This window comes from Rhinatrema bivittatum, chromosome 6 (genome assembly GCF_901001135.1).
Source record: "Rhinatrema bivittatum chromosome 6, aRhiBiv1.1, whole genome shotgun sequence".
Taxonomy (NCBI): domain Eukaryota; kingdom Metazoa; phylum Chordata; class Amphibia; order Gymnophiona; family Rhinatrematidae; genus Rhinatrema; species Rhinatrema bivittatum.
In genome coordinates, this window is record NC_042620.1 from 5,761,159 (window position 1) to 5,773,225 (window position 12,067).

The 12,067-nt window shown below is 50.6% G+C and overlaps 1 protein-coding gene across 1 annotated transcript in view; it reads right to left on the reverse strand.

The window, feature by feature from the left end:
- LOC115093362 (aspartyl aminopeptidase-like) overlaps positions 1-12,067 on the reverse strand; it is a gene marked incomplete at its 5' end in the record, with an annotated part of 61,822 nt that overhangs the window by 13,769 nt on the left and 35,986 nt on the right. Inside the window, 2 exon segments of the mRNA XM_029605004.1 lie at positions 353-454; positions 1,446-1,485. Coding sequence (XP_029460864.1) covers positions 353-454; positions 1,446-1,485 — 142 coding nt within the window.

Sequence of the window (12,067 nt, forward strand, 5' to 3'; positions counted from 1 at the left end):
CCTACAAAAACCTGTTCCCCGATTGCTAAACATTTCCCAAGCAAACTCCTTAAGAGCTACAGCCATTTCACATGCAAGCCTGAGCTCAGGACATGCGAGAGCGAGCTCTCCCCTTAGCTAGATTTTGTCTTAGCTGAATTCCGAACGTACGTGAGAGATGCGCAGAGGGACAGCAGCCAGGGCTGATGCCTCGATGACCAACTTGTGTGAATGTAACCCCTTTTTGTGTCTGTTACCAGGGGTCCGGGCTATCTGCAGGGAGATTTTCAAATGCACCCGAAAAGTGAAGCGAGACGTAATCCACCTTCTGCTCAGGGCTGGAGGAGGAAGAGCCGATGTGGCCACCTCTTACCTGCAAGGGCACCTGCACACGGCTGGCGATCTCCCGCAGGATGGCTTCAGTGACGGCAGTGGAGGCGTAGCGCTGGTTACTGTTCACCTTAATCACCGGGCCCTGCGGCACAAGCAAGAGAGACTGCACTGAATCCCCACCACCACCACCACCTGGGAATCCCACCACCACCACCTGGGAATCCCAGGCCAGAATACGTTTTGTTCTTACGCAGGAATAAAAGGCGTAAAGGTTTTATTGTGAGCACAGCAAACTCTGCCCTCCCTGCTGTATCCATGCTTTACGGGTGTCTGTGGCACATCCACACTGGCGGGTGGATATCTGGAGGGCAGCGGGGCTCACATCAGCACACCCGTCCCTAGCTTTCAGGTGCAGATCGGCGAGAAAGCAGCTACGTTTAAAATACGAATCTTTCTCAAACAAAGAGGGAGATTTAAATGATTTCCTTTGCCATAACAGACAAGTAAAATATCTAAAAGTAAGAGCCAGCAGAGCTGCCTCTGGGGCCACTGGCGGCTGGTGTTAAGGCGTGGATACAGCCCCAGAATACTTTTCCCTCTAAGGACGGAGCACACCTTGCTGAAATAGTCCTGATGAGTGCCAGAGGGATAGAGGGAGGGGAGGGGAGGATCCTGTGAAGGAGAAGTCTGGCTATAAGCTGCCCAACTCAGTCACTTGTTGCAGTGAAGAGGGAGGGAGCCTGCCCAGCTAATGGATAGAGAGATGCGGCTGTGAGAAACCTTTCCCAGCTGGGGGGTGCTGAGATCAGGGCGTTGCTGGCCTGGGAGCCCCACAGGTTCAATCCTTGGAGAACTGCCAGTGCACGAGAGATAAGGTGAGGAGGGAACAGCAGGGCAGGAGCAATCCCACCCTGTTAGAGCGCGTTGGGAGCAGCGATGCCCACTCAGTCACGTGGTGTGCAGTGAATGTTATCAGGGGGTAAGGGGTGGAGGTGGGAAAGTCACAGCATTCGGCGACCACAATACCCTAGCAATCCCCACCGAGACACCTCCCACAGGGCTCCATGCCACAACAGCAAGCACTGTCTGAAACTCAGGACAAGTGGGGTAGCACAGGAGAGGCATTCAGTTACCTTGTGCAGGGCCGGTCTGTGGTTCTCCTCATGCTTGTCACTAAGCAAAAACAAAAACAAAGAAATTACTTACATGATAATTTTGTTTTCCTTCGTGTAGACAGATGGTGGTGTGCTCCCCTGCCAGCAGATGGAGACAAGGTCAGATTGTATTTATTTATTTATTTATTTAACATTTTTCTATACCGAACTTCATGACAAGCTTCATATCAGGCCGGTTTACATCAAACTTAGGGATTAACTGAACATAACCATATAACAGGAAGGCCGAAGCGCAGATACAAATAACAGGGAGAGTGAACTTGGGGGCTAGAGTAGCCAGGAAATAAAGGACAGAAAAAACTGGAGAATGAGAACTTATGAATATACAGTGGCTGGGTCGGTCATTTAGTCTATTGGGCTAAATGAAAGAACTGTTGTAATGTTTGGCTTATGGGAAGGCTTGGCTGAAAAGCCACGTCTTGAGTTTTTTTCGGAAGGTGATCAGGCAGGGTTCCAGTCTTAGGTCAGTCGGCAGGTTGTTCCAGATGATGGGGCCAGCTGTGGAGAATGCCCGTTCTTTCGTGGAGGTTAGACGAGAGGATTTAGTTGGGGGAACTTGAAGGGTTTCTTTGTGTGCCGCTCTGATGGGTCTTGCAGATGTGTATAGTTTGAGTGGGAACTGAAGGTCTAAAGGTAGTTGGTTGTGGATGGATTTGTGGATAATGGTGAGTGCTTTGTGCAAAATTCTGTATTTAATAGGTAGCCAGTGTAGGTTTCTAAGTATAGGAGTGATATGAGTTCTCCGGTTGGTGTTGGTTAATATCCTGGCTGCTGAGTTCTGGAGCATCTGTAGTGGTTTAGTGGCAGAGATCGGGAGTCCTAAGAGGAGAGTGTTACAGTAGTCGGTTTTGGAGAATATTGTTGACTGAAGGACAGTTCTGAAGTCCTGGAGATGGAGGACGGGTTTGAGTCTTTTCATAACTTGGAGCTTGAAGAAACAATCCTTCGTAATATTGTTGATTGATTATTTTAGGTTCAAATGGTTATCAATGGTGACTCCTAAATCTCTAACTTGAGTGGTCTGAGGAATAGAGGTTGTCTGATCATGGCTGGTAGAATGGTCGGTGGAGATGAGAAGGATTTCTGTTTTGGCTGCATTGAGGACCAGGTTCAGGCTGGTGAGTAAGTGGTTGATGGACTTAAGGCAGTTCTCCCAGAAGGAGAGCATTTTTGGAAGGGATTCTTTTATTGGGATCAGGATCTGAACGTCGTCAGCATATAAGTAGTGAATTAGGTTAAGGTTTGTGAGGAGCTGGCAAAGAGGCAATAGGTAGATATTGAAGAGGGTGGGGGATAGAGAGGAGCCTTGGGGAACACCTAGAGTAGATTTGAAGTTAGGAGATTCTTTATTATTGATAGTGATCTTGGAGCTTCTATTATTGAGGAATGAGCTGAACCATTGGAAGGCGTATCCAGATAATCCAATGTCTGAGAGACAATTGAGGAGGATGCTATGGTTCACGGTGTCAAACGCCACGGAGATGTCTAAGAGAACTAGCAGGAATGAAATCCCTTTATCTAGGCCCATGAGGATGTGGTCTGTTAGTGAGAAGAGGAGGGTTTCAGTACTGGAAGACTTGCGGAAGCCATACTGGGAGGGGTATAGGATTTTGTGTTCCTCCAGGTAGTCCGAAAGCTGAGTGTTCACCACCTTCTCGGTGAGTTTTGCTAGCAGCGGGAGGTTGGATATGGGTCGGAAGTTGGAGAGCTCATTAGTGTCCAGGTTGGGTTTCTTCAAGAGAGGTTTAATAGATGCTGTTTTAAGGTCATCCGGGTATATTCCTTGGGCTAGGGAGCAGTTAATGATGTCGGCCAGAGATCTGGAGATGGTGCCTGGGATAAGGAGCAGAAGTTTCGTTGGGATGTGGTCCATCGGGTGGCTGGATGGTTTCAGCTGCTTGAGTGTTGATTCTATCTCCAGAGGGGTGGTGGGCTCGAAGGAATCTAGGGTAGCTCTGGGGGAGCATGTGGTGGTGAAGTTTAGAGCTGGTGGTGTTGGGTTAGTAGGGAGAAGCGCTAGCGTGTTTGCAATTTTATCCTGAAAGAAGAATGCGAGTTCATTGGCTTTGGATTGAGCCTGATCGTCAGGAATGGTAGGGGCAGAGGGTTTAGTGAGTTAAGATACATAGGAAAACAGGGCCCTGGCGTCATACTGAATATCATGGATTCTGCTGGCGTAATAGTCTTTTTTTGCTTGTAGAAGAGAAATCCTATAAAGATGCATGTTTCGTTTGTAATCGGACAAAGTTGTGGAGTTGGGGGACTTCCGCTAAGAGCCTTCCTTGTGTCGGAGGTCTTGCTTCATTCGTTTAAGTTCCGGTGAGTACCAAGGTTGCTTCCTTTTTTGAGCCCAATTGATGGTTTTCGTCTCTTTGGGGCAAAGTTTGTTGGCTATAGACTCCGTGCTATTGCGCCAGGATAGAAGGGCTGAGTTGGGGTTGGAGGTGTCTAGATTGGGGAGTTCCTTGGAAAGATGTTCACTGAGAATATCGGAGGTACATTTTCTTCTGAGATGGATGGTGGAGTGAGGCTGTGGTTGAGAGGGGTTTCCTCAAGTCGTGAGAGTAGCTATGAGTGAATGGTCGGACCAAGGGACTGGGGTGCAGTCTGGACTGTTAGTGTATGATAAGTGTGAGTTTAGGAAGATGAGGTCTAGTGTATGTCCAGCTTTATGGGTGGGTTTGTTGACGATTTGTTCAAAGCCCATTGCCTGGAGTGTGGATAAGAAGGTTTCGCAGTTGGGGGAGATCGGGGAGGCGTCAACATGTAGATTGAAGTCCCCCAGAATCATGGCAGGTGAGTCCATGTTAATGTATTTAGCAATGGTTTCTATAAGGGGTGAGGCCTCAGAGTCTAGTGATCCCGGTGGAGCGTAAACAAGGAGAATTTGAATATGTTTTGATTTGAACCATCCGAGTTCTAGTTTTTTGGAGGAGGTCTTGACAGGTTGCTGTCTAAGGTTCAGTTCTTTCTTGGTTGCTAGCAACAGACCACCCCCTCTTTTTTTGGGTCTTGTAATTGAGAAGACGTCATAAAGGTGAATAGGTAACTGGTTTATCAGTGCGGTGTCGGTGCTTTTTAACCAGGTTTCCGTGATAGCACATACATCTGGATTGGAGTCGAGCAGGTAATCGTGAAGAATGTGCGTTTTCTTTGTGAGGGACTGAGATTTTAAAGCTGACATCACCCTAGATACATCCCCGCAGTGACCTCAGCCATTCAGTATACTTTTCAAAAGCCACTGTGGACATACTATAAAAAAAAAACAAAACGATTAAAAACAAATAACGTAACTGTACTCAACCAAACACTGAATCCCAGTAAGATTATAGATGCCCTGATCTAGGGACTGGATGACGGCCTACCCGCAATACCCTGGAATCGATATCAACTCCACGGGCGAATTCTTGGCACCGTTCTTGGGCAGCCGAGGGCGGGATGCTGAGTGCATCTGTTTATACTAAGAAAAACGAAATTATCAGGTACGCAATTTCTCCATTTCCTAGTGTGTAGCCAGATGGACTCAGGACCAATAGGAAGTACAAAAACTACTCCCGATCGTGGTGGGAGGCTGCCCGAGGTCCGGTTAACACCACTCTCGCAAAGGCTGCGTCCTCTCAGACCTGAACATCCAGGCGATGGAACCTGGAGAAGGTGTGCAAGGAGGATCACGTCACCGCTCGGCAGATATCGACGGGAGACAGCAGTTTAACTTCCACCCATGCGACCGCCTGAGCCCTGATGGAATGAGCTTTAACCTGAGAAGGTAATGGCTTTCCTGCCTCCACACAGCTCCCATGACCACCTCCTTATTCCAGCAAGCTATGGTAGCCCACGAAACTGGTTCGCCCTGCTTCCTTCCCCCATGAAGGACAAACAGGTGGGCTTGTCTTTTGGACCGGTTCTGAAACTTCCAGATACTGCACCAAACGTATACAGACTTTCAAATGGCTGAGGAGGTGGTATTCCTCCACTTATCTAGGGAAGGCAATGAAATGGACTGATTCAAATGAAACTGAGACGACCTTGCACAAGAAGGAAGGAACGGTACGAAGCTGTAACGCTCCTGGAGTCATCCGAAGGAACGGTTCTCAACACGACAATGCCTGCAGTTCAGAGATGTGATGCGCCGAATAGGCAGCCACCAGGAACACCGTTTTCAAGGTTAAAAAACTCAAGGAAAGACTGCACAGCGGCCGAAAGGAGGGCCCTGCCAAAATTTTCAATACTAGATTAAGTGGCCACCGTAGGGGTGGCCGAAGATGTTTCACGCTTTTCAGCAAAGTCCAGTGTGCAGCAGCAGCAGCCAAGAAAGCAAACAGAATGCACGGGATTATTAGGAAAGGAATGGAGAATAAAACAGAGAATATCATAATGTCTCTGTATCACTCCATGGTGCATCCTCATCTTGTGTTCATATATCATACACAAACAGAATGCTGGGGATTATTAGGAAAGGAATGGAGAATAAAACAGAGAATATCATAATGTCTCTGTATCACTCCACGGTGTGACCTCATCTTGTGTTCATATATCATACACAAACAGAATGCTGGGGATTATTAGGAAAGGAATGGAGAATAAAACAGAGAATATCATAATGCCTCTGTATCACTCCACGGTGCATCCTCATCTTGTGTTCATATATCATACACAAACAGAATGCTGGGGATTATTAGGAAAGGAATGGAGAATAAAACAGATAATATCATAATGTCTCTGTATCACTCCATGGTGCATCCTCATCTTGTGTTCATATATCATACACAAACAGAATGCTGGGGATTATTAGGAAAGGAATGGAGAATAAAACAGAGAATATCATAATGTCTCTGTATCACTCCATGGTGCATCCTCATCTTGTGTTCATATATCATACACAAACAGAATGCTGGGGATTATTAGGAAAGGAATGGAGAATAAAACAGAGAATATCATAATGCCTCTGTATCACTCCATGGTGCATCCTCATCTTGTGTTCATATATCATACACAAACAGAATGCTGGGGATTATTAGGAAAGGAATGGAGAATAAAACAGAGAATATCATAATGCCTCTGTATCACTCCATGGTGCATCCTCATCTTGTGTTCATATATCATACACAAACAGAATGCTGGGGATTATTAGGAAAGGAATGGAGAATGAAACAGAGAATATCATAATGCCTCTGTATCGCTTCATGGTGCATCCTCATCTTGTGTTCATATATCATACACACACAGAATGCTGGGGATTATTAGGAAAGGAATGGAGAATAAAAAGGAAAATTAGTTCTTACCTGATAATTTTCGTTCCTGTAGTACACGGATCAGTCCAGACACCTGGGTTGTGACTCCGCACCAGCAGGTGGAGACAGAGTAAAACTTGTCGGGCTCCCTACATATAGTAAGGTGCCACCCACAGCCCCTCAGTCGCACGTAATGTCAAAGCCAGATAAAGCCAAAAAACTAGCTAACTAGAAAAAAACCCCAAACATGAGGCCAATTCACAACAGCCCCTGAGCTGGAGCCGAAAACCTTCAGAACCATGAACACAACGTGCAAACTGCAAACTACAATAGCCAAATAGCCAAATAAGCAAACGAGCAGACTCTCTCTCTTTCTTCTGATCTAAACTACAAGACACAGACGGGCGGGAGTCTGGACTGATCCGTGTACTACAGGAACGAAAATTATCAGGTAAGAACTAATTTTCCTTTCCCTGTACGTACCGGATCAGTCCAGACACCTGGGATGTACCAGAGCTAATTTACCCAGGGTGGGAAGTAGAGAGTCCCGCTCGGAGAACACTCGCCCCAAAACCCTGAGCCGCAGTCGCCTGGACATCAAGCCTGTAATGTCTCGTGAAAGTGTGCAACGATTTCCACGTTGCCGCCCTGCAGATCTCTTGTGTGGACACACTAGAAACTTCGGCCCAAGACGTGGCCTGCGCCCGCGTCGAATGTGCACGAAGCTCCCTGGGTGCCAACTTGCCCTGCAGAAGATACGCCGAACTAATCGCCTCCTTGAGCCAACGCGCAATCGTGGCCCGCGAAGCCGCCGATCCTCTACGAGCCCCCGACCAGAGAACAAACAAGTGATCGGAAACCCGGAAAGGATTCGTAACTTCCAGATAACGAAGTAGAATCCTACGGACATCAAGTTTCCTCAGTTCCCTCGATCCCCTGGCCTGAGGATCCATGGCCGAAAACCCGGGAAGATCAACTGACTGATTTAAGTGAAAGGACGACACCACCTTGGGTAAACAGGAGGGGACAGTCCGCAGAGAGACACCAGTCTCTGTAAAACGCAAAAACGGTTCTCTACAAGAAAGAGCTTGTAACTCCGAGACCCGACGCGCGGACGTAATAGCGACCAAAAACACTGTTTTCAATGTTAAATCCTTCAACGTCGCCCGCTTGACCGGTTCAAAAGGCGGCCCACAAAGAGCCGAAAGCACGCAGTTTAAGTTCCAGGAGGGGCACGGATTCCGGACCGGCGGACGGAGATGCTTCGCCCCCCGCAGAAACCGTGTCACATCCGGATGGCCCGCCAAGGACACTCCCCGGACCTTACCTCGAAGGCAGCCAAGGGCTGCCCCTTGAACTTTCAGGGTACTCCAGGACAGTCCCTTCGAGAGGCCCTCTTGAAGGAAAGAGAGAATCTCCGGAACTTCCGGCCGAATGGGGTTCACCTCGCGAGCACTACACCAGTCCTCAAAGACCGTCCAGACCCTCATATAGGTCAAAGACGTGGACTGTTTTCTAGCCCTCAACAACGTGGTGATCACTGCCTCGGAGTACCCTTTGGACCTTAGACGCGCCCTCTCAAACGCCAAACCGCGAGACAAAAGTGATCCGCGTCCTCCAAACAAACGGGTCCCTGCCGCAGAATGGTCGCGTCGCCCCGCAAACGGAGCGGAGATTCCACCGCTAACCGCAGTAGATCCGCGAACCACGGACGCCGTGGCCACTCCGGCGCCACCAAGATCACTTCCACCGGATGTAGCTCGATCCGTCGGAGCACCTTGCCTATCAGAGGCCACGGGGGAAACACGTAGAGCAGCACGTCCGTGGGCCAAGGAAGCACGAGTGCATCGACCCCTTCCGCGCCCCGCTCCCTCCGACGGCTGAAGAACCTCGGAGCCTTTGCGTTTTGCGCGGTGGCCATCAGATCCAGACGTGGTTGACCCCACCTGGCGCAGATGAGTCGGTACGCTACCTCCGGGAGTTCCCACGCCCTGGATCCAGCCGGTGCCGGCTGAGGAAGTCCGCGTTGGACGTTGTCGACGCCGGCGATGTGTGAAGCCGCAATGCTGCTGAGGTGCCGTTCCGCCCAGCACATCAACTGAGCCGCTTCCTCCGCCACTTGCTGACTCCGTGTCCCTCCTTGTCGATTGATGTAGGCCACAGTGGTTGCATTGTCCGATAGTACTCGGACCGCCTTTCCGCTTAGTAACGGTTAAAAAAGGCTTGGAGAGCTAGACGGACCGCTCTGGTCTCTAGTCTGTTGATAGACCCACTGGGTTTGAGAAGCTGTCCACAGCCCCTGGATCCGACCATTCCTAGGCAAACTGCTCCCCAGCCGGAGAGACTGGCATCCGTAGTCACTACCGTCCATTTGGGTACCAGCAGGGACACTCCACAGGAGAGATGCTTGGAGTCGAGCCACCAGTGGAGGCTGGATCTCGCTTGGCCCTCGAGTGGAAGAGGCAGGAAAAACTCCTCCGAGACCGGCCGCCATCGGGATAGTAAGGACGACTGCAACGGCCGCAGATGAGCGAACGCCCAGGGAACGAGAGCTATTGTTGAAGCCATCGAGCCCAGGACCGTCAGATAATCGCAAACTCGAGGACTGTGAAGAGAGAGCAATCGTCGCACCTGAGACTGTAGCTTGTCCCTGCGTTCCTGGGACAAGATCACTTTGCCGTTCCTTGTGTCGAAAAGAGCTCCGAGGTATTCTAGGGTCTGAGTCGGTACCAGTTGACTTTTGCTGAAATTGACCACCCAGCCTAGAGACTGTAACACCTGGAGGACTCTGGCCACTGCTTGCTGACACAGAGGCTTGGATTTTGCGCGAATCAACCAATCGTCCAGGTAAGGGTGAACCAGGAGACCTTCTCGGCGTAGTTGCGCCGCAACTACCACCATCACTTTTGTGAACGTGCGAGGAGCGGTTGCTAGACCAAACGGTAGCGCCCGGAACTGAAAATGCCGCCCCAGGATGCAAAACCTTAGGAATTTCTGGAACTCCGGCCGAATTCCCACGTGCAGGTACGCCTCCGTGAGGTCCAGAGAAGCCAAGAATTCGCCTGGCCTTACCGAAGCAATAACCGAACGAATCGTCTCCATCTTGAAGTGAGGAACGCGTAAACATCTGTTTACGCCTTTGAGGTCCAAGATCGGCCTTGACGTGCCGTCTTTCTTTGGGACTATGAAGTAAATGGAGTAACGGCCTTTGCCGCGCTGATGGATAGGGACCGGAACGATAGCTCCCAAGCTTTCCAAGCGCCGGATGGTGTCTAGCACTGCCACCTTTTTGGTCGGAGCTTTGCAAGGAGAGACTAGGAACTTGTCCGCTGGAATTCGAACAAAATCTAATGCGTAACCGTGTCTTATCACGTCGAGGACCCACTGGTCCGAAGTAACTCTGGCCCAATCCTCGAAAAACAACGTTAACCGCGCCCCGACATTTGGGATCTCGTGTAGAGACTGAGGCGAGGATTGGACCGACCGCATTTCATTGCGGTCCCTTGTGAGCTCCCGCGGTCGAGGTTCCTCCCTGTTTGCCAAACCGCTTTCCTCGAAAGGATTGCTGCCACTGAGAGGCCCGGGAGGAAGAAGACCTGTACGAGGGATCCGAGGAACGAGAAGGACGTGATTTTCTGGAACCACGGAACCGTGACCTGGAGGAGAAGGAGGACCGCGCTCTGTACTTATCCTCAGGCAGCCTAAACGCCCTGTTCTCTCCTAGGGAGATCATCAGGTCATCCAATTCTTTGCCGAATAGCAGCTTACCTTTGAATGGCAGTGCTCCAAGGTGAGCTTTAGAAGAGCCATCCGCTGCCCAGTTTCGTAACCACAAAAGGCGACGCGCCGAAACAGACGCTACCATGGATCTGGCAGAGGTCCGTAATAGATCATGTAAAGCATCTGCTCCATACGCTATTGCCGCCTCAAGACGATCAGCTTGAGACGCCTCTTCCGGGGAGAGATCAGCATTCGCCTGAAGAACTTGGGCCCAGCGCAGACTAGCCCGCATTGCGAAGTTAGTACAGATAGCGGCCCGTACTCCTAGAGCGGACACCTCAAAAATCTTCTTAAGCTGTACCTCCAGCTTCCTGTCCTGGATATCCTTGAGAGCCGTCGCTCCTGTAACCGGGATAGTAGACCGTTTTGTCACCGCCGAGACTGCTGAATCCACTTTCGGAAATTTGAGAAGGTCTAGCGCATCTTCAGGGAGTGGATACAGTTTATCCATGGCCTTACTGACCTTGAGACCCAGCTCCGGGGTATCCCATTCTTTAAACAAAATATCCGTGGACGAAAAATGAAAAGGAAAAGCCACTGCCGGTCCCGTGAGACCTAGCAAAACCGGATCCATGTTGGCCTCCTGACGGACCCCACTGACGGAGCCTCAATTCCTAGCTCCTTAAGAATAGCCGGGATTAGAGGTATTAGTTCGTCTCTACGGAAGAGGCGGACCACTTTGGGATCATCTCCCTCAACTGCCTGAGTTCCTTTGCTCGCTCTAGGCTGGGAGGAGCCGTCCGCCGTTGTGTCCTCAGCCCCCATCAGGGGCTCTTCGGCAGGATCCGTGTCCGTCGAGGAGGAAAACTCCGATTCCGAGTCCTGTGGGACTCCCCGCAGGGATTGCTTCCCCCGCGGGGGCTGTCTGGCGGACCCCTCGACTTCTCCAGTCGTCCGCTTCTTTGAGGCATGCTTACTAAGGCCCCCCCTCGGAGGCTCCTTTTCGCCTACGCCTACTGCGCTTACACTTAAGGACTTTGCGTAGAAGAAGCGCAAAATCTTCTGAAAAAGAAGCCGAGTCCGAGGAATCGAGTCCGGAACCCTCCCGAGACCGAGACCTCTCCGGAGCGACCCCCCCCCGCAAGACTTGACTGCGGAGAAAGCGGTGGAGGCATAGCAGAGTTCCCTGCCGGCTCCCGCCTGATTTCCTTGCCTGTGGCCAAAATGGCCGCCACTCCCGCGCTGAGCGGGAAAAGATCCTACTGTTTGTCAGGCAGAGCACTGGCGAGCGGTGGCGAACGCGCGGCCCGAGAACGGACCCCCCGAGACGCCCCCGACGAGCCTTCATCGCCCGGGAGACAAGAAGCACAGAGGCCGTCCCTCGAAAGCCGCGCGCGCGCCGAGCCGCAGGCCCGGCAAGAAGAGCCGCGAGGCATGGCAGCAAAAAAATGCGGGAAATACAAGCGCTGACAGAAAAAAAATAGAAACTTCTTTTTTTTTTTTTTTTTTTTACCAAAATAACGCCACGACTACCCCCCCGCGACCAGCACCTCCCCCCCGAAAAAACCGGAGCGGCAGCACTAAGTAGCAGAGAGCCGGCGCAAACAAAGAAAAATAGAAACTTTTTTT